This window comes from Apteryx mantelli, chromosome 7 (assembly GCF_036417845.1).
Source record: "Apteryx mantelli isolate bAptMan1 chromosome 7, bAptMan1.hap1, whole genome shotgun sequence".
NCBI classification, from domain to species: domain Eukaryota; kingdom Metazoa; phylum Chordata; class Aves; order Apterygiformes; family Apterygidae; genus Apteryx; species Apteryx mantelli.
In genome coordinates, this window is record NC_089984.1 from 8,033,732 (window position 1) to 8,057,258 (window position 23,527).

A 23,527-nucleotide genomic window follows, 5' to 3' on the forward strand; every position below is an offset into this window, starting at 1 on the left:
CGCTCTGCAAACAGGACATACAGAACTTAAAAGGAAAAGTAGTTGTTTGTTGGCTAATGCATACAATAGCTAGGTAAGACTAATGAGAGACTAAGCTAAGTATTAATGTGCATGTTACCCCCAGTGAGGGGGGTAATAGTCACATCTGGCCAGACAGTTGTCAGTTGTGGGAAAATGCTGGCCTCTCTTGCTCCTCTGAAACTGGCTGATCCTCAGTCTTGCAGAGGTGCTGTCTTACAAGTCTCTGTTATTTTCTTAAGGTTTTATAACTTTTCATGTTGGTATTTTTCCTCACCATCTCAACAATTACACTTCTGTCTGTGTTTTTATTTATTTTGTGTGAATTTAGCTAACATACTTTCTCACACCTTACTAACAATTTTCTCAGCAAATCTGAGCAAGGTTGCATAGTTGTGCTACACCAAACTAGGCCTTGGATCACAGACAGCTGTTCCCCAGGACTGAGACATGGTATCTTTCAGCCTGTAAAAGAATGAGTTAACATTACATGTATTTTATGTGTTTGGAATGCGTACACTGTAGTGTAATTCCAACCAGTATGATATTCCCCTTTAATTCCCATTATAATATTCCCATATTTTCTTCCTCTGGTTGATTCTCTTTTCTTTTTCAAGTTTTCCCCTCAAAGTAACCAGTTCTCCTTACTTTCATATTCCCTTCTCTTCATTAATTCTCTTCTGAGTTTTCCAGACATACTAGTTTCCAATTGCACTTCTTCAGAACTGCAGCAGATTCTGTGCCTAAAAAGTTGAAGTCCCCCAAAAGTCACCAAGTTGACTTGCTTCTGCTTTTATCCTTGTGATCCGTGGGAAACACATGAGGTTAATGGGCCGGATTTATCTTTGCCCTTTGGCTGTTTGTTTGCAAACCTGTTTGCAAATCTGACTGAAGGTGCTCAGTTAAAATGAATTAATAGCTGCTTTGCCTCACTGAAGTGGCACAAAACGCCCCAAAAATAGCAGTGAATCTGGACTGAATCATTTATGTTGTAAGTAAATGCTAATGAATAACAGGTCGTAAAATACTGTATGCTGTTTTCTTCCCCTCCTTATAAACACTTTGGATATTGTGTATGTCTAAAAAGATAACAAGTCAGTTGATAAATAGTGCAACAAGGAGAGCCTGTCTTCCAGTCTGCATCTCAAGAGGAACACTTTTGTAGATTCTTTGATGCTTGATAATAGATGAGCTCCTACTGCCAGCCCCAGCTTGCCATCAGTGAGGGCTTTAACTTGGACTCTTTATTGATTTCGTATTTTTGTGAAAATAGGTACCTAACTTTGTTGGATATATTTCCCTGTGTGAAAAACTTTATTGAAATTGTCCAGTAAGTTCAAAAGTTGTCAGGTGAGCAGTCAAACAGAGTGAGCACGTTAATTTCATTTTCTTGGGAAACATCTCCCTGATGCTTCAGACAATAGTTGCTACAATGAATCTGCAGGGACCCAGGCGGACACTTGTTTAAAATTCAAAGCTCATACATCTTGATTGGACAACAAATTTGTATTGTTTTGTGTTTTGCTGTTGTATTAAAACACTACAGGTATTGCCCCCTGTTTTTGTGCTAATGGGTTAAAAAATGTGACAGTATGCTGATGTAAATTACACTACAGTGTACACCTTTCAAATATATAGAAGATGTGATGTTAACTTGTTCTTTTACAGCCTGAAAGATACAGTGTCAAACTTAGTATCTTCAAAACCAATAATTGGCAGGATGAAACGGATGGCAGTTAAATTTGAAAATAAAATGGAGACAGTTTGTCAGGTTGTTCATTTAAACAGCTTGTTCTGAGAAATTTGGAAGGTTTTATTTTTATTTAAAGTCATAAGAGAAATGAAACAGCAAAGTTTTTAACTTCATGATAGTCTGTATTAAATTGTGCTGCACTATATTTCCAACCTCTTTATTAAATCACAATGAATTTCCAGAATTTGTTTCCTAAATACCCACTAAAACTTCCCAAATTGCTTTTAGTTTATTAGCATATGTAGTGATCAGTTCCCCAAAAATTTATCTAAAGATATGCATGCATGTAAGCAGGGTTTTCTCTCTCTGTTTACTTTTTTTTTTTTTGAGGATTATTGGGCTAAAACCAGTGTTTTGAAACTGCTACCAGTGCTGAAAACATTCATCTGGAGAAATGTTTCTATTCATTGCAGATGGGGAAATGGAAAAACCTTAAAAATCAGTCTTTCTGATTAATATTTGATTTTTATTTCTAGTAAGTTTTCTGTTATGATATGCACAGCTATGATGCAATATCTCGCCAATTACCAGAGAGAAATTTGATTTGCTGGCCTGAGCATAAGAAATTGATAGTTTTTAGTTTCACTGGTTTGTGACATAACAGGTGCTAGAAACAAATCTCAAATTAGCGTGATTCTTATTATTTGTGGACATTGCTAAGTATGTAGTTAAGGTACATGAAACATATCTAAGAATGTTAGAAAGAATTATGCTTGGATAGAGAGTTTCAACTCTGCAGACGGTTGAACTGGACACTTAAGTAAATTTCCACTTAGAAATGGAGGTTTACAAGTTGATTTGTAAGAAGGCTGTTCTTTTTGTGCGTAATGCATAATTTTAACAAAGATTTAGTTTCTGAAAAATTGGTAAGCTCTGAATAATTTTATCTTTTTAAAAAGAGAATGACTTTTTTTTAGTACTAATAGAGAAAATGCAGCAAGTTCTGTGTAATATCAGATATTTTCTTTAATGCAGGGTTTTCTCTTTTAAATTAATACCTTATATTGAAGGTAAGAAATAGTGATATCAATCAGTGAAATATTATGATTAAAATCTATATTACTTGTTCAACTACATGGACATAAGGCACTGTATAAGATGTAAATAAACAGTAATTCATTAGGGATTTTCTTTTGAATATTCAGAATAAATTCTGACCCTTTATTTGCACAATGACTTTGACAATCTAAAAGCAAAACGGAGAGCACTGTTTTCAAAGATGGGGTTACTGGAAAGTTGGTGAGCCTCGGCATGTTGAAAATATTCAGAATGTTCTGAGAATCAGCCTAGTAGTATCTCAAGTGCTGGTGTGTGGACTCTATTGTAATTAATAGGTTTATTTCTGTAACTTCTGTTCAATTTTTTTTGCTCAAATGCAGTTTCTAGGAAGAACAACAAAACTTGGTTTTACCTAAATTCTGAAAAACTGAGTCGTATATCATGTCGGTCTGGCAAACCCTGATATGCCTCAATAGTTCTCACTCAATTCTGATTGAGAAAACACATAAACGTGTATTTCTGTGTGCTTACAGGAAATCCCTTATGTTTATATGTATTTCTATGAATATACATGAATTGCAGATGGTATGTATTCTGTACGAATCTTGTTGCCTAGTGTTGGATTTGAGGACTCCAGAGATTGCACAAACACATACTTGATTCAGATAGCAAAACTAGCAGAACTCTTTGCATGACTTTAGCTTTAACTTTACTACCAGATAGCTTGGAGTAGACATGTCAACAGCGTTGCTGCATGAGGCCTGTCCAGACTTCTTGCCTTAGAGTAAAGCTATACAGTGCTAAGGATACTGTGAATTTTGTTTCCAAAGGCAATATTCTGTCCTTAGTTTTGTTCAGAGTTTGTAGACAAGAGCAACAAAAACCATGCATGTTCCTGCACTCTGACCTTCTCTATGGAAAACATCTGTGGTACAATTGACTGCTTGGAAAAATGTATCCCTTATATCACGACTTAGATAATATAGATGTAGGTAGGAAGAATATTGCATAAGAAACACAGGATTTAACTCTGGAGCAATATCCAAATTTAAATGTTGTGTTTTTATTTATTGTTGCATCCAAAACACAGGACAAATTTAAGATAAGCAGGCAGTTGTCAACATATGAAGAGCTGGCTTCGTGAATCTTTTAATTGCTACGTTTACTGATGATGTTGTCTAATTTTAGCATGGCAGAAACTATTCACTTTATTACTTTGCATCCATCTTCGGTTTTCAAGCTGTTGTAGAGAGTTGGGCCAACCATTTATTTTAGCCATTTGTACTTGTGCAGCAGGAGTTTTCCAGTGTTTTTAGAGAGTCAGTTTTCTCAGGGTTGTGCCACAACCAGCAAGGTGATAATAGAGTTTGCAATGCTTTTAGAAATGAGTTTGATGGCATTTTTTTCTCAGCATAAGTCTAGGTGACAGAATGATGAAAGTGAACTCAGCTGTTTGTCATTGTTTTTTTCATTGTTGCTCACATTAGCAGAAACACATCATGCTAGCTTGGGAGAAATTGATAAAAATGCCAGCCTTGATAAGACCATTTCATGCCTTCTTCTGTGATTTTAAAGTGCTACACAAACCTTCGCTTCCTCCAAAGGAGAAGGGTGGCAACTGGTCCTTGTTGCGTCTCCCAAGCATGTCTGTACACTAAGAAGGATTTCCCATGGGTGATAAAGAGCACTTGCTGCAATGTGCTAAATCTTCTTGGGACTCTTGGAGCAACCTGGCCAGCCCTGCACTACCTGCGATGATACTGCATTTTGTATTTAGCTGGGAAGTACCTTTGAGAAATGATGTAATAACACCTATCAGATTGATTTGTCTGCACGGGTGTGGTAATTTGAAGTTTGCCTCACACCTACGTTTCTCTCAATTTTCTTGCACGGAAGTGTCCTGCTGTACGGTTTTATTTGCGCAACATAACTTGAACTTCAGTATTCTGAAATGCTTTAGCAAAATGAGGCTTCCATCTGAAGGGGTATTCAATGAAAGCGGATGTTGTTGAGATGAAGTTGGTCTGGGTTTTTCTCAGCTTGAGAGACTTGACTATCTGGACAACAGATGATAAGATTTGCAGAATGCATACAGTTAACTTAAGATAAAGATGCTTCTGCTGCTTATTAATAGTGATTTTATTTTGAATGTGCATGTAATTGAATAAATGATCTGTTTAAAGAGGAAAAGTGAAAACAGTCTTATTAGTTGCATAGGTAGGGCCTTCTTGTTTGTGCTATTAGATGGGTTTGAACCCAAGATCTTAGGATTCTGTCCTTGAAGTTTGATTTTCTGCACAGAGTGGCTGCTGTCAGGAACATGACACTCATTTAAGTCTGGTTTGCAAAACTTCGTGTTGAAGAGCAGTATGTTGTTATGTACAGGCATGGTTGCTAGCTTTGTTGCCTAGATTTCACATGTTTTGGAATCAGATGTCGGGGCATGTGAGATTTTCATTCCATTAACTTACATTTATAATGAGAAGAACAATACTTGATTCCCTCCTGTGGCCAAGAATTATTTAATAGTAGAGACAAGAAGTACATAGTAATATAAAAAGCAGCGACTAGAAAAGTTTAACATAGCATCTCTGGCCTCCTTGTGTCCAGTTAAGAGTATGATTGCCAAAGGAATTATTTCAGAATTAAATGATTCAGAAGAACAGAAAGGAAACATCACTCAAAGTATAGAATATTCTGCTTGATCTGCAATAATTACCCCACATTTCAAAGCATGAAGGCAATAAAAATATGCTAGTTCTATTGGTAATACTTTTGATTTGCCAAATAACTAATTGAGTTTTAACTGTTTTTTCCCTGAGTGTTACAAGGTATTTTAAGGGAATTTGTCTTTATCTTGCAGGTCAAGCCTTAAAGGTATCAGCGGAGGAGTTTACCAGTGATCCCTGCTACCTACCCAAGAGGCAAGCTGTTGTCCAAGCAGCACGATCTCTGCTTGCAGCTGTGACGAGGCTTCTTATTCTGGCAGACATGGTTGATGTGGCATACCTGTTGGAACATTTAACTGTGGTGAGTAAAACTGGACTTAAATGAGGCTCTCTTTAGCCAGAGAAGTGTCTGCTTATGGCTCCTTCTGCCTTGAAATTTTTTTTTTGTACTTGGGAGTTGCAGATCTCATACATGTAGCATCTTGGCAATTGGTAGAAGTGTAGACTCTAGACTAGGTTTGTAGAATATATCAGAAAAAGCTTTCTACTTCTAAACTTAACAGATTTGATCTGGGGAAGAAGATTGTTATCCCTAGGATTATATTTTACCTTCCTTTATTTCTCATTTCCTAGTTTCTTACTTGAATTGTTGTATAGCTATTTATGCATGATACCATCTTGATATTTCTGGCAGTAGTAGGGAATAATTTGTTTGTAGAGTTTAAAGGTGGATTCTTATGTGGATATTAAGGGAGGGAAAGAACTGAGCGGGTTAAGGATCTATCTATCACTGTATTCAAGTCAGTTTATGTTAGATAGCAGCTGAAAGGTGAGGGAGGGGGTATGTGAGGCCTCCAGTAACTCCCCAGCTCCAACTATATGTCCATACCCTACAGCCAGAAAAGGCTAAAAAGCCCTAATCTAGGCAAACCTTTAAAAACTGGTCAACAGAAAGTACGCTTTAAAGCCACTTGATTTTTTCAGTCAAGAGAATAATGTGTTTTGGTAGTCCATATTGTAATAGTGCTAAGTTTGGGCCATTTCTCTTTTTTTCTGGCTCCCTTTATACAGAAGGGATGGTCTCCTGCTTCTATTCCCGTATGAAACTAATGCGTGGTTGTGCCACTTTTGCTGAATTAGACAACATCAGAATGCCTGCCTGTCTGCATAAACTAAAGTTTCTTCAGTGTCAACAATAGTGTCTCATGTGAGCAGATTTCCTTCCTTTCTTGAACAGTGTGATTTTAACATTGCTAGCAGCATCATGTCTCTGTTTAAACATGTTTTTATGGTCAGAGTTTTCTCTCTGGCTGTTTACTGCATTCAATTCATTATGTGTCTTCGCTGGGAAGAGCAAGGAATTGTTTTATTTTTGTTCCCTTTTTTCCTAGTATCTTCAGTAATGTGAGACAGACTGATAAAAAAAATTCCAGGATCTGTTGACTTCTTAATGTTTCAGGGCAGAGGTAGATAATCAGTGTGACTTTTCTTTGGATAATACCTCATACCACAAGGGGACATGCTGATTTAAAGGGGACCATTGTGAAGCAAGTCCGTTTTGCTGAGGACAGGGGAATGAAAATTTGGCTCTAAATAAGAGTAGGAAGAAATTTTCTTTGTCCTATGGTATTTCATAACAAAACAGTGCTGTATGGATTTCAGTGCTTTGTTTGAAACATCCAGCTGTTGGAAATGCAGCACAGGCTAAATGAACCACTGGCATGCAGAAGCTTCTATGTTGTTATATGCATATGAAATTCATCATTTGTAAAAGGAGTGGCATGTGTCTCTTGTAGTGTTTGTGGAAATTTTTCTTAAATTATGTGATTTTTCCATCAGTAGCCCATCACATTTTTACAGAAGTATTTTCATAATCCTAGATGCACCCTTTTAAAATGCTTTCATTATATTTTACATATGAGAGTGTTAAAACTGGATAGTTTTCTTTCTTAGAGTTTCAGTATTTCTGCATAACCCTATAATTCACTTTTTTCTTTTGAAAATGAAATGTAACAATAATTAGTAATCGTAAAAGAATGCAAAGAATCATCTGGAAAAACTCAAACCCTTCAAGGAGTGCAATTAAACTATCTTCCTCTTCCATACTTAAATTTAGTTCCCTGGATAGGACTGAGAATTGAATTCCTCAATTAATTGTTAGAAGAAATTAAATCGTGGCATGAAACTCCCCAAAATACCCACGTAAGAAGGCTTAGCTTTGTCCTGGAGGAAGATAGTACATTTTCCATGTCTATCTGGTGTCTGCCCTGGTTGTCGAACTTGCCAACAATGGTACTAGCTGTAATGGTGTCTTTTTATGTTGACATCAATTAATTAGAAAATGGGTTTAGAATATAAAATAATTTCATAATATGCTACTGAACGTCCTTCAAATGATAACAGCTTTTGGTCACAGCCAACTGAGCCAGATTCAAATACAATTAAAATATTTAATGAGTCCTGACTTTGCTCTTTTCAAAGTCCCTAACTTTAATTGTTATAATTTAGAACTCCCTTAGGAATTCTGTTTTTCTTAAATGTGGACCTGCTCTGAGTTGTATCCACATAGTGGCTGCAGTGTAGAAAGTAGACCTTGTCTTTGCTGTATCAGCTTTGATATTCTGAATGTTTGCAAGTTCATATCACTTGAAAATACAATTCTCTTTAAATAAGCCTTTAGCAGTATTTCTTTGAACTTGTTCTAAAATATGAATACTTGTACCATTTTATCCTCTTCTTCACAAAGAGCTGAACGGTACAGCTGTTACTAATCATTTGAGAAGAGATGAGAAATTTCATTGCCTTTTATTTCCATAACTCTGAATTCTGTAATTTTCATCGAATAAAAGCAAGAAGTTTAAAGGACTGAACCAAAATTAACTCTAAAAATGAAAACAATTATAACCAAAAAATTGTATAATGAATTAAAATAAATGAAATGAAAATTCTAACCAAGGAAGTTTCTTGTTTATATATATAAAATGAAAGAAAGTGGTCCAGCATTATCAAAGACCATTTGTAAAGTGTTAATTCAATCTTATGCGATGTGAAAGTATTGTCTGGGGATTACCTATTAATGTGGCTGTTACTTTCACACCCATTCATTGAGGGTTGCTGGAAGTTTCGTCTTGCTCATTCAGTAAAACTATCTAATTACAACACTGTCATCCAAAACGTTTTAGACCTGTTTTTTCTTGGATAAAAATGGGTTCATGCAGGCAGTATTTCCACACTTACTAGTACTGACAGAATGCAGTCTAGGTCATTAAACTTTAATTTCATTCTGTAATCATGGAGTAAATATAGAAAGGAAACAATGACAATGTGACTAGCTGTCACATAAATCCTCTAATAGTGTTATCTGTTGCATCTGTCATTCTAAGTATATCAAGGAAAAAAATGAATCCCAAAATACCTCCTTCCAGTTCACATGCTCTATAAGAGAGTGTTGTCTTTTCTGTTCATTTTGCTTAGACTTGGGATTTTTTTGACTTTTAAATAATAAAATATTACTATAAAAGAGAATATAATGCTGAATCAAACAAATATTTTGTGATGAAAGTATTGAAATGTAATGTTTTAACTAGAAATGTTGGGTCTGTTTGGAAGAATTTGATAAACCTGGCAGGAATTTCACTCCATGTGAAATATTGTCCAAAAACATACCATTGTGAATAACTAGGTGCTTCAGGAAAATAATTGAATTTAACATGAGTTTCGAAATTTCACTAATAAGATGGAAAGGGAGAATTTCAATTCTTTTCTTCATTCTGTAGAATCTTCACCCAACAAAGTAAATATCAAATAATGCATGTTAGAAGTTAGCACAGGTTCTCAGTGACTGATGATATTCTGGCATAGTATGTTTTTAGCTGTTCATGGAGTTTGCAGCCTTACAACAGATATGATGGTGCAGTGCAAACAGCAAGCTCATTTTAATTAGTGTTGACTGAGAAAATGGAATATATCACATTGACAAGGAAGGTTTGTTTCTTTAAACAACTTAGAATTTTTTAAAAAGGGAGGAGTTTAAATAAACAGCTGCCTGTATCTGATCTCCCATACTTTTTATAGAGTTTGAAGTCCCTAATCATAAAACTAAGTTGTGAGAAATGTAGTCAGGCAAAGGGCTATCTCGTGAATCACATTCTTGATTCAGAGCTGTAATATCAGCCTTATTCATTATGGTTGGTGATGCTCAATATTATTTAAGTGAATTAACAGACTAATGGAATTGCTTGTGAATTTATTGATTGGAGGAGAAAGCAAGAAGGTAACAAGTTCTGAGAATTTCATTCAGAGAGCATTGACAGCATGTCTTTCTCTAATGTGTTTCAGATTGTGCTGAACCAACATGTTTTATCTGCCTTTTTTCCCTCCTTGTCATGTTTGTAGATTTACAGTTTAAGTCTTCATATTTTTCATAAACTCCTTAGACAGTGATTGTTATAAAACACTTGCTTGGAGTTATTTAAAATTCTTGCCAGGAAAAAAGAAGTGGGAATGGCTACAGATAAGAAGCAACTTGGAACTTGGGCCTCTGTGGGCATAGTGCTGTCTGTTCCTGCTTTCCCTGCAGAGAATACATCAGCATTAAATTTTTTTTGAGCAAGGGAAAGATTTATGTGACAGGATGGTTACATAAAAGAAGAGAGATAAGTCATCTCAGGCTTACCTATGGTTCAGGTTTAAGTATTCAGTTTGACTTGCATAACTTTGCTCTAACTAGAATTTAGTGACTTGCTCTCCACATTCCTTTCTGACTATTTCGATACTGTGGTATCATGCAGTATAACATTTAAAAAAAAAAAAAAAAGTGGGCTACCCTGGGGTACAAGCACAGGTTGTAAAACTGAAAATGATCACAATCTTCCCATTGACTTCAGTGAGCATGGGTCATGCCTGTTTTAAGAGAAGTCTCTGAAAATAAGGGATGTTAAAAGGTTTACGGGAGTGTTCGAGAGAGGATTTGGCTTCCCCTTTGATTAATGCTGATCTTTGTTTTCTGATCAGCCAGCAGAAATGGATTCTTGCTGCTATTCTGAGGTCAGTATATGCCTTGTGGAATGCGTGGAATTTGTGATTCAGTCTTCAGTGTTTTTCGTTGCACTCCGCAAATTCTGTAGCAGTCTTTATTGTGCAATAAGTGACAAGAGAAGCAGCTCTTAACAATTACTTAAAGAACTGGGTTTTTCAAAGTGAGCATCCTCTCTAGTGCCATAGGAGCCTGGATGCACTTCTGTTCCTGGTACAGTGGCCCCTTGACTGTGCTACTTGATAACTCCCTAGTGACTCAGGGCTTTACAACCCCTAAGGCTTCCCTTGAAACAGCAATATGCTTACCGACTCTCTTCTTCTACAAACTGTTGCTAGGGAATGGTCTCCCCAGTGACTGCAGTACTGTTTATGTAACATCTCTGGTTTTGCTCTTAGTATGGGAATCACTGAAGAAAGAACATCATCCTTTTCTTGCCAGGTAGAAACATGGCTTTGAAGGGACCCTAATTGGCTAGAGAGCTTCAGGTACTACTGCTCCAGAATTTCTTTGAAGTGAGCAAACCCAAAGGCTCCCAAACCTGTTTTACCAGAATACAGAAACACCAAATGGAAGACAGTAGCTATATTTTGAAGAGAAAGAACAAAACTGCTGGGATAAAAACACACTTAAATGAAAAGGCTTGAAAACAAATCCAATCTCCGCTTCTTTGTAGTGTAGAGCCTTCCCTTCAGTCTTGTTCAGCATCTCTCAGTGGCTTCCTGGTTTCTTTATGTGCATTGAAAACTTTCTTTGTTGTGATATCTAACACTTAGGTGTGGGTCTGCCCCCTCCTGAATTCCTACTTCTCAGGAATTTCCTAGTTTGACTTCTGCTGTAGGTGCCCTCTCTGCTGCCTCTTTTTTTCCTGTTCTACCCAGTATTCTAGAAAGGTCTCCATGAGCAAAGCTTGCTCAGTAGATTTGAGAGAGGATGAGTAATTCCCATGTCTTCCAGAAGGTCCACCTGATTCAGAGTACAGTAGGAGCAGACCCTCACTGCAGTCTTAGTGATGACAGGGCAAGTAAATGTGCAGCCTTCCTCCCTGCTGCTCAGCCACCTTCTTTTTAGCAGAGGGTCGTGGGTCATAATAGCAAAGGCGAATCATGTCCATCTACATACACTCTAGCAAAAGGAAGGGAAAGCAACAGAAAACAATAGGTTGCCCTCTAAAAATCCCTGCTGTGGGGGGAGCTAGTTTTAACACCTCTTGAAAACTGGGGGTTGGGCAGGTACATACACCTGGGAAAGGTGGATATTGGCTTTTTTCTGATGAAGAAAAGAATCAAAGGAAAGATTCCTAGAGCCTGGAAAAAACTGATTTAGGCAACAGTGGTATCTGTTCGATTGTCTGAGATGGAATATAAGCTGCATCATGTCAGGTTCACAAAACAGAGAAAAGAGCAATGAATGCAAGTTTATCTGGACTCACATGGTTCTAAGCTTTATATAAACTGTTTACACAGCCCAGGTATAAGGTGTGTGAGGGTGTTTTAAATAAAAAGGGGGATTTTTGTCTGGGTTGGTCTGCAGATATTTTTAACATTATGAAAGATATTTATGTACCTGAACTATGTTTTTTAATAAAAATAAGTAATCAAAAAGCTATGATATAATTTCCAAATGAAGAAAGCTGTAAGCATAAGGCTTAGGAAGAACTGTGGTGTAAAGGTGATTTATAGAATAGGTTAGCAGGAAATATATTAAAAGCCAGAAGTACAGCTGAGTTTAAGAAATCAGTATTATGTCTGGTAATGAAGAGGTTTGAAAGTTATTTTGAAAAAGTTGGAAAGTGGGTTATTAAAAAGCAGACAACTGTTTTAATTATTATTTGGACTATGTAGATGTCTGCAAGTTCTAATCAGGGCCTAGGACTCTGTTGAGGTAGATCATCTTTGAACACATCACCAAAAAGTACCATTGCTAAATTGTTTCTTTCCGAGTGGTTATTAGCAACACTGACTTGCATTGAAGTGCAGTGGTTAAAGGAGAATAACACTGAAGTGACACACTGAAATTTCCTCCTATGAGCAATAATCTTGGAAGGCAAATTCTAGGTTGGTAAAATGACCTTGGAAATTCAGTTTCTTTTATCAGATTATGTATTGGTAGTATAATAATGAAGCCAGTATAATGTACAGTGGTTCATCTGGTCAACAATTATTTGTATCTCAAGCATGTGCAGATCATTCTGATCCAGAGAAATTTATTTCATAGCATTTCATAACTTGCCTTTGTTTTGGGAGGCAGAAATGAAATGCTTGCAAAACAAACAGCATCTGCTTTATATTTTAAATGCACATCTTCAGACCTTCTTAAAATGAGAGCCAAATCATCTGATATTTCCTGAATAGAGGAGGCTGTGGGACGTCCTCTCCATAAACCTCTCTAAAGAGGCAAGTCTGAGCCCATTCCATTAGAGCAAAATATTGGAAGAGCAACTATTTTTCATAAATGTGTGTTCAGTAGTTGGAATTTGAGAGAGGTTTTTTATTGGTTCTTTTGGCCATCTGTCTTGGTGATTTAAAATAGTACATTTAATGTAATTTAGTTTTTTAAAGCAGCAGTACATATTAAAACAGGAAGGTATTTTTTAAATGAACTGCTTCCTTATGTCAGGATGGAGATTAGATTTGTTTCTCATGCTTAATTCAACTCCTATTCATCCATATTAAAAGAAAGAGAAGTATTTTCCAAATGAATATAATAGTTCAATGCTATTTTCCTGCCCTGCATAGTGAAAGATGATACTGATATTTTGAATGGCAAGGGCTTTTTCACTACTCCTGCTCTAGACAAATCAGAAAAGAGCAATTTCTCCTTATTCTTAAATGGCAGACTGGCTTTTGCAGAATTGGCACTGAATCTGAACTACGCATATAGAATGACAGCAAGTAAAGGATGTGTAGTGGACCAGTTGATCGTGTCACTGTTATATCTTAGCTTTAATGTCACTTGCTTAGGAACCTAGCTATGTGGTTTGTCAAATAACGTCATTCACAAACCGAAGAAGCAGTATCTGCTGCCTCCCCTATCTGTTTCTACTGAGATTGACCAGGAATAAGATTTTGTGCTCCATGTTTAGTGATGTCTCCTCCTACATCTCCAAATTGTAAGCAATGAAGAACATGGCACTAAGTATTTATGATCTGATGTTTCTGTGGCCTGTCCTTCTGTCTAGATGTCAGTAGGCCATTAATTTTCATTGCCCATATTGAGGTTCCCAGGCTTGTCAAGGAAATCCTGTTAAAATTGGAGTGAATCTAGTCCACCTTGTATTTGTGTGCTTTGCAAGAATGTGGCCTGAGCCAAATCCTAGATCAGGATGCTTCAGAGCCAAGTGAGATATTGACTTGAACCAGCCAAAACCTCAGACCAAACCAAACAAGCTCAAACTTTTCTAGTGCAGAAGCTATTTCCTTGGGATTCCAGAAAGGATGCTACTAACTGTGGTTGCAGAGTAACATTATCAAAATGAGAGAATTAAATTAGGCCTTACAAAATCAGACAGCAACTGCCTTTAATTCCATTACTTATTCCACAAATGCTCATATTATGAATCAGCTTGCTTGCAACAGCTGAACAAGGCAGCAATAGTAAACAATTAAATTAACCTTTTTCAGAAGAACGCAGAGCTAGGCTACAACATGTAGGGGCTTTTTACAGTCTTTATGGAGCTGAAGAAATTAATCTCAATAAAGATCAAACATAGTAAATCCTAACTTAAGTATCAAAATTTAGTCTGGTTTCCTATCAGAAACCACTCTGTTTATACCTCAGCCTCTTCTCTTTGAACCCATTGCCTAATTTTCATCACATTCAACAGAAGAGCAGAAGTCCCAAGATTCCTGAAAACAGGCAGATGGATAGTGGAGAAAAAAACCTCTACTTCAGGAAAAAAAACTACATCATGAGCTTACAGAGACACCAGAGGATTCTCAGATGGCCATTATGAATAGTTTGACTGTAGGAGAAACTTCAGTTAGAGCTCACATTTCGTTTTTGATGTTATAATGAATCAACTGTGTGATAATATTTATAGAAAAGTATTTTTAAGACCATATATAGGAAATTTGGACCTGAGGCTTACAGAACTACTTATTAATTAGATGGAACCATGATCACTACCTGAGAGGAAATTGCAGGATTGTACCATACTAATCAGGGGGATTATACTTAAAAAGAGGCCATATTAATAACCTTTTTCCAGTCCATCCACATTTTGGGTCTTCATCACTTTCAAAATTGTGGGTGGTATTTGTTGCTTCAAGATACCTGAAATGGGACTGTGGAAATTCCTCTACTTAATCTGAGGCCCCCATCATGCGTGCGTTTGCTGTTAGGTAAGCATTCAGCTTTCATCCAGCAATGTCTTGACAGTGCCTGCTCAGTTCATACATTCTGATGTGATATCCACCTTGTGTTCTTTAGTGCCAGGGTACTTGGCTCAAGTTTTACGATTGTTGTTTTTTATTACAGAAGGAATGCTGTAAAGTTCATGAGCTTAATTGGTAGAAGAGCTTGTGTTTTGAAAAGTTACAAATTTATCTATGCTGTATCTATGCTATGAAGGTATCTATGGTAACTTGACAAATAGTAGAAGCTCTTCAGAATCACTGAAATGCTGACATTCCTTCTCTACTTGCAGTCAGGCTTTCCTTAGAGGAAAAATCAGTCCAGGTATTCATCCAGTAGTGCCACAGAGAACAAAGTAGTAAATGATTGCTGCTTCTCGGCTTCCAGAAACGGTGATCAATGTACTCTGAAAAAGTAACAGGCAAAAAAATGAGCTGCTGGGGATTCTTTTTTAGCATTATTTACATTGGGTTATCAGTGAAAGAGAGGAAAAGAGGAAGTAGTTATGGAGCACTAATATTTCTTTTCATTTCTAGACAAAAAACTTTGTGAAAGTTTTCTTTTCCCTCATCTAAAAATGAGGGTTCACAAGAGTAGCAGAATGATACAGAAAGATCCAGATGTGGGTTTTAAGTTTAAAAACGTTCTGATAACCTTTATATGTCCAAAGCAGATTATTCTGAATTCATACTGATGGCAGTGAAAAGAACATGTGTCTGTTCCTTTTCTTAAAACTAACTCGTTTTTTATTTATTTTTGAGTTAAATTAAAAAAAAAATTTTTTTTTTCCTCCTCCACATCTAAAGAAACACTTTTTCCAAGTGGGGCAGCTCTTGTGACTACTTCTGACCCATCTATTTTATTCAAGTATGTTATCCTTACAGTTACACATTTGATTTGTTTTTACTCAGCCTCACTTGCTGGTTCCTATACTGTTATCTCTTTCCAGAGAGCCAAATGCATTATTATTGATGTTTGGTTTGCTTCAGGACATAAGGAGGTATGTGAGCTTGTCAGTAGAGTTCCTGTCAAAGGAAGAATTGGAGCTATAGGATTAAGTAAATCCATAATAGGACGATGATTCTACTACATGTACTATTTGTTGTAGTCTAATGTGTTGATGAAAGAAATAGTGCTCAAAAAAGAGTGCACCTTATGTCCACTTAGAGTGAGTTTGGGAATCATTAAAGGCCTCTTCTCCGTATTACTCAGTGCCATAACAAAGTGTGGAAATATCGGGGTAATTTCTTGAAGTGTGTTAAAGTTTGGAGTTGAGGTACATGCTGAACTTATGTAGATATGAGCAGTATCTTACATATTTGTGAAGAGGGAGCATTATGGATAGCTTTTGTTCCACTTAAACGGTACTCAGATCTGGCCTGCAAAATGTTGTAAATAAATCGCTTCCACCAATGCTTATGGAACACCCCTGGAGTATGAATCTGTGAAAGTATTGCAAATTCAAGGCTTTCAAAGTAGCTCTAGCAGAGGTAAAGTTAGAAAACAACAGATCCTACAAAAGGTGGAAAATAATGAAGTTAAACAGAAAGGAATAAAGAGTTTCTCAATTTTGTCTCAATGCTTATGTTCTCTCACCCATGTTGTTACAAAATTCAGTGCAGTCTGCTTCAGGTGGGAAAGCTTCCTTTTATTTTTCAGTAGCAAACATTTCAACTGCTACTGGAAAGTCTCCAGTTAACCTTCAGTGGTGTTGATAGACCCTGGAATCAGGAATGGTAAGATAAATTACAAATGGATCGCTGGCTTATCTTGTTTCTCAGTTACGAGACGAGTAAGTTTGTGAAATAAAGGCTGCAAAACATATGGAAAGCAAGACGTGGTAACTTGCCTGAAGAATCCAGGATGTATATCTGTCTGTTGTAAATTGCCAGCTGAAATCCAGTTGTCTGTTATCCCAAAGGGAAATTACCTAGTGGCTATTAAGCAGCATATACAACTTGGGCTTGATGTCGGTCAAATGCCCACATAACAAGAGTCATACTGTGGAGCAATCCACATCTGCAGTCAGCACTGGCTGCCAATTCTGTTGTCAGGTTTTAAAGAAAGACTGAAGATGAGTGAAGATTTTTTTTCCATTTTTTTTCTGCTCCTATTGTTTGTTTTCCCAATTCTACACCCTTTCTAAAACTACAATCATTGATTTGGAAAAATGAACCATAGGAGCAGGGAAAAAAAAGAAAAAAAGAAAACAGTATACCACTTTACAAACACCCTACAACTATCACATACTTGAGAGGTGAAGAAGAATATTTACAGATGAGGAAACAGAAAAAGTCAAGTGATTTGCTGAAGGTAAGCAGGAAGCTGTAGTAAAATCAGATATCCAACCTTGTCAAGAGTTACAGTTCAGATTCCCTAATGCAGGACTGACTGACTTTAGTCTCCTGTTTTAGATCTCAGACATGGGTGAGTATCAGAGTGATGGGAAAGCCATTTCCTTCTCTGTGCATCATTTCATAGTCAGTTGAAGAGGTATAAAATGTATTTCATCTTTTGGATCATCACGTACTAGCCCCTGAAGTGCTTGCCAAATCAGTTATACACACTTGTTGATGCAAGATCGGACCATTTAAGACCATTTAACCTGTTTGTGTTTTGGTTCACTTACTGGAAGAAATGTGGCTGAGTGTGTTTAATTTTTTTAATCAGTAAACCAATTCATATTTTCTCTCCACCTTCTTTTAAAATGTGCTGATTTATTTGTGTAAATTGTTCAAATGCAGTCTTCATACTGCTTCCCCCCCCCCCCCCCGTTTAGCATCAGTTACATACTGGTTTCAGTTAGGATGCAGTAACTATGCTATGAGCATGTAATACGTGGGAAAGTAAAAATATGTTTTAAGGTTGAGAGTAATCTGAAGTATATCTTCTAGAAAAAGAACCTTCATAAAAATTGAATTTGTAAATGCTTTTGATTTTTGTTTAGCTGCAATCTTTCTTATGCAAGTGTTTCTATCTTGCTAGTATTTTATAAACTCAGGAAATTGTGTAGGAAATACTTTTGCAACATTGTATCGACAATGTACCAAATATCCATGCCGGAACTTAAAGGAGGAGAATGCTATTTCATTTAAAATGAAAACAGAAACAAAACAAGTTTCACTTGCTCACTGTCACAGCCCTCTTCACCAGCACCAGAATGTGTTGTGTCCAAGGAGTCCATCCAACAGTTGGGCACCATCATGGTTGCATCCAGGTGTTAGGCCCAGGATCTGTTTTGATGGCGAGGGGGGCAGGAGACACCAGCTGTCAAGTCCTCCTCCTGTCTCTTGGGTTGTTCTTAGATTGGCGATCCTGTGCAGGTTTCAGAAAAGCCTTTCTGTATCATTTTGGAGCTAATGGTCATCAGTGTCTCCAACCTGACCTGCCTCTGTGAGTTATCAGGCATCATCACTATTTCTGGCTCCAATTCTGTGTGTCAATGCAGTCATGCCTACTGCAGATAGATGTGCAGGGGTCTTTATGATCAGCTAATCTGGGTGCCATTAACATAGGCTATTCTGAGAGCCATTTCCCTGCTGTGTGTTCCTTTTGATGCCTCCACACCCAGATGTTCCCCTTCATTCTCCTTTCACACCATCTTAGCCTTTCTATTATAATTCCCTACAGTTGGATTGATATTGTTATTCTCTTTGAAAAAGTACCAGTAGCATTTTTAATAATGGTGTACATATGAAATAAGTATTAAATTTTAAGGTTAGATCTAAAACAAAGTGTAATTAAGCTTGTCAGAGCTTTCCTGCAAGATGTGAGTACTTTGCCCAAGGTGTCTTCAGTTTTACGAATTACTCTTAAGTAAATTAGCTTGATAATTTACTGTAATTTACTATAGCATGACATGGGAAAAGATCAACCTTTGGAGACTGGCATGGTTGCTAATGTTGTGTTTTATGTAAGTCTGATCTATGAAGTTAATTAGAGGATTTAATTTAATTAGATAGGGCATATGTATTATGCTTTGAATTCTGGAATTGATTTCAAAACAAAATTGCAAGCATGTGTTCATGTCCAGAAGATGGTATACTAGGAGATAATGCAGCTCCATAATATTAGTATTTAATAGAATAAAATCCTAATACAGCAACAAGTACAACAACTGTGTGAATGACAATGTTTCTTCTGTCCCATCACAGTTTCAAAGAACATTTGAATCGCTAAGAAATGTATCCAGTAAAGCTGATCTGCAGAAAACCTATCAGAAGTTTCGAAAAGATCTGGAAAATCTTGATTATTTGGCATACAAACGTCAACAGGTAGGAAAAGGAAACTTGGTAGGAAGACATGGAATACTGGGTATAAAAACAACACGTGGGAAAAGTGATGCACTTCACAGAGTTATTGTTCTTTCAGTACAGTTACATGCTTCATGTAATATGGTTATATAAGCCAGTAGGAAGGGCAGAAATTATTTTTAATGCAAATTATGTTGGACTGCATGTTTTTTTACTTCTGAACAGATTGGTCCCTCTTAGAGAAAGATACATGAAACAAGTAGGTGAAACTTAGCAGACCATTAAATGTTGCATTAACCCATAACAAAATGTTGGGGGTTTTTTTAGATTAAAGGGCATAAAAATATTTGGATTTTTTGACCTGAGAAATGAACTACATCCCATAGAAGTTAATGGAATCAAATACTGACTGTACATGCAAACCACCAAAGTTTTGTCCTTTAGGAGTGAACTTACAAGATTAGATTGCATAAAACTTAAGAGCTTATGCAGTCTTTGTTGACTCATGCTTGCAAGATGAAGGTTAAATTTAATTGTTAGAATGTGTATAATCTTAGCCCTACTTGCTGTCACTTATGCATGGCTTTTGTGAAAATGTCAGTTCTCGTAATAGATCTTCACTTATTTTTGTGTTCTTGGAGAAACAAGGCTTTGCCTCTTCCACAGAAATGTAACTCCAATTCGTCTGTGTGCTGTGTGTGCCGAGGTGGGGGGAAGTGTTTTGTTTTATATGTTTCTGAATTGTGTCGCCAGGTGTCAGTGTTGTCAAACACTTCTCTTGCTTGGGGCCCGCTCACTTCCAGTCGATGTTTACATCAGGTAATTGATTAGATTGTTAGAAAAGTAGTAAAGGGCTGAGGGGCAGATGGTATCTGAACACAGGAATGTCTTGTTCTTGAGTTAGGGAGGTCAGGGAGCAATTTGCTTGGGTGAGATTCACTGTGGTGGGTGCCCTTTTCCTGGTTGTGATATGGCGTGGTTCTTTGTGTCCTCTGACATGGGGCTGCCAGCAACAAAAAATGGTGTTTCTACTGGTGACTAATACAAGTTTTAGTTTCTAATGTGTTTGTGTTATCAAATCACATAATCATGTCAAGCATAATAAATGCCACATCTGTAAGGGCTTGGAGAACATTTCTGAGCTAAGAAAAAGTGTTAATTCTATTAATTCCTTCTCAGGCTCTCACCATATTTTTCCTGGGAATAGCTTGCTTTACTCTGAATTCTCACTCATAGCTTTGCAAAATTCCTTGTTATTTCAAGTGATACGTGTCTAGTTCTGTGGAAGACTATGCATCAATAACATACTACATTTCACGTTAAGTGGGGCATCTTTTCTCCTGTTTTCAGGTCTTTGCTACCCTCCCCATCTCAATACTTGACACTTTCAAGCATTTTGAGAATCTTGACATCCTCATTTGATATAAGGTGTGCAGATACCTCCCCATACTGTTTCTGCTATCTTTCTGCTCTACAGAACTACATTGGCAGAAGCTTTTGCATTTGGAAGTACTAAAGGTGTATTAGCTATACAATCATTTCCTGCTTTCAATCACAGAACAGAAGACAGACTTTTTACTTGGGTGTGCATGTTTCTAACATCTTCTAAAATGCTATTCAAATTTTAAGAAAATAAACTAGGCAAAGGCTGAATTTTTTTTTTTAAAAAAAAAAAAAAGAGAGAGATTGGAGATGTTCTCTGTATCTGAGTTAATTTGCACTGTATACCCGATCAGTTGTTTTATGGTTTGGGGAGGTGTTTTTCTGAGTAGTATTTTTTACCTGGTTTTGAGATGAATATCTCATTGAGTATCAATAGAACTTGCTGCAGAATCTGCAGAGTGAGAGTTTTGAAAAGCTGCCATATCTATCAGCTATAGAAAACACTCTGATTTGCTTCCTGCTTGGGAAAGAAAATAATCTTTTTGTGGATAGATTAAGGTTTGGTTTAATTAGTTTGGAACATGCACAGACCTAAATTGGAACTGAAGCTGTTCAGAGTTTAAGGGATGTTTTTTTCTGAGTTCGTGGAGCGGCCCACCTTTAATTGATAGTATTTTATATGCTCTATTAGATTAAGGAAATATTCATAGCCCTGCTGGCAAAATGTTGAGTCATTCCATCTGTTTGGAGACAAAACTAGCAATTGTATACAATATGAGTATGAATCCATTCATGGTAAAGTAAGAGTTCTTCATAGTCAAGTAATGACTGTTGCTTTTGAATGAAATATGGTTGTCTGCTTCTGCCCTTATTTTTTAGACATGAGACATAAAGTGCAATATAGCAATGTAATTTCTCAGTGTTGAAGTTTTCAGGACAGATGGAAAATTACAACTTTGTCTTTTAAAGGATATTTAAAATGACCTGTGTTGATTCTGATTTCTAAGTATGGAACAAACCTTCTCTGTGAGTGGTGGAGGTATACAAGAGACAAAGATGTTGGGGATGTTGATTTATTTTAAGTCATTTTTTAAGTGGCGGTTTTCAGAATGAGGTAGAAGCTCTTGCATTTTCAGATGGCAGGCAGATTGCTGACAGAAATGCCTCTTTTAAATGGGCAATGAGCCTACAAATTCAATTCTGGCTTTCTTTTGTACAAAAAAACTGAAGTTGTTAGCATATGTTGGTCAAACTTCTCAGAGCTTCCAGAGCCTGATTTTGCAAATAGGCTGAGTAGATGTAGTATGAGTTGATGTAGAACTGGTCAGAGTGCCTAACTTCTTTGGTTACTTTGGTCATTGTGGAGGAGGAAGACGGGAATTTCTTGGAGCAGGACACTTCTATGTTTCAAGCCTGAAATATATGGATAACATCCAGTGGTGTGGCTGAGAAGGCTGAGTAATGCTCTTCATGATTCTTCTGTGTCCCAAACACAATGTGAAGCATTGAATCACATCTGTATGCCAGGTCTAGCTGTTGTTGCTGTAACCATGGTCTGTGATGAACTCCCAGAGTATTCAAGTCTGCTCCCTAATACATTGTCGCATGTTAGAACTTCCTTCTTAATATTGGTTAATGGAAGACATCTCTTCCTCTCTACAGGTTTGCCATCCTTTTCTGAGTGATGCTTTATTATCCAGTTACCTGGAAGTATGGCTAAATCATGCCAGAGGAAGATAAAATGCAAATAAAATGTTTACACTCAACACCTGAACATAGGCAGACCCTCTACAAATGTTCCTAAAAGATGAAGGTGACGAGATGCATAGGATCAGCTCACATTCAGGTTGTGGCTGCATGGCTGCTGCAGCTGAAGTGCTGGCTGCTGCAGACCAACCCTCAGCCCTGGCCTGGGCTTCATGTTACCATGCATTTCGTTTTGCCTATCCTAGCATTTGTGTGACCCTGCATAGAGCTGTTTCAGTGTGCTAAACTGGCTGAAAATTACTTGCTTTTTGATAGTCTCATTATTCTGTTGCTCACTTTGTGGAAGGCGAAGACATCCGTCTTTCTCCCCTGCTCTAACTTACTGAAGACTTTTCTGACAGACACATACCAGGGATTTCATCTTTTTGCACACCTCCTGGGGTGGGTGTGACATGCTACTAGAGGGGCATCTGGGATTCTTTCAGATTCCAGGGTTAGCTACACTGAACTTGAGAGAGCGTCATTTGTCAAATATAAGAATTTATTAGAGCTAAGTGGTTCTACACATATGATGGATGCTGGACAACACTAAACAATTAACACCAGACAATCTACAAGTGTAAGAAAGCTAAAAAAGTATAGTAAAGCTAGAAATATAACAGAACTAAAAATAGAATACCCATATCAGAGCTCTATGGGTAAGCTGCAGATGCACAGTACAATGACCGTTCTTGGATGCATGGTACAATGACTGTTCTTGCCCTTTGCTTGTCCTTATGGGATATCCCTCTGGTATAGTTTTCCTCGAATTATTCTTACCACACTCAAGATGTGCCAAGATGATTCAGGTTCTCCCTGCCAGTTGGCATTAGGGGAGTCTCTGCTGATGGGTGGGTTGTTGGGTCCGCAGGCCAACTGATGGTGAGTCCAAATCCACACCAGAGGTATGTGACTTACTTTCTTTTATCCTTCCCAGGCTTAGTTCATTATCCAGTCACACAGTGCCAGACCATGGTTACACAACAGAACCAGTGGCCTCAGCCGATAACAATGTGATCAACAACATGGTCAACAGGGTGGTCAACAGATAACAGTATGCATGGCCAAAAAATAACCTAGTGCAAAGTTCTGCAGTACCTAGATGCTTACAGTGTGAGTCTGCGGTGTCACTTCTCCTTTGCTGACTAGATTTGCTCAGCGCTCGTGGGGTCTTCCAAGGGCTACAGCAACCCCACAGTGTGGTGACTCCAGCCGTGGTGCACCTGGGGTTCCTAAACTTTTGGGGAGCACCCCAAAGAAAACCCCTCTTCTATGGGCTGCACCATCATGAGTCCCATGCTTGCCTGTGTGGCGC

General features: G+C 37.4%; 1 protein-coding gene across 1 annotated transcript in view; it reads left to right on the top strand.

The window, feature by feature from the left end:
* The window catches only part of CTNNA3 (catenin alpha 3), a 586,211-nt gene that overhangs the window by 27,676 nt on the left and 535,008 nt on the right, over positions 1-23,527 (top strand). Inside the window, exons 4-5 of the mRNA XM_013945648.2 lie at positions 5,634-5,800; positions 18,985-19,104. Of these exons, the coding sequence (XP_013801102.2) occupies positions 5,634-5,800; positions 18,985-19,104 (287 nt within the window). The remainder of the gene's footprint in view (positions 1-5,633; positions 5,801-18,984; positions 19,105-23,527) is intronic.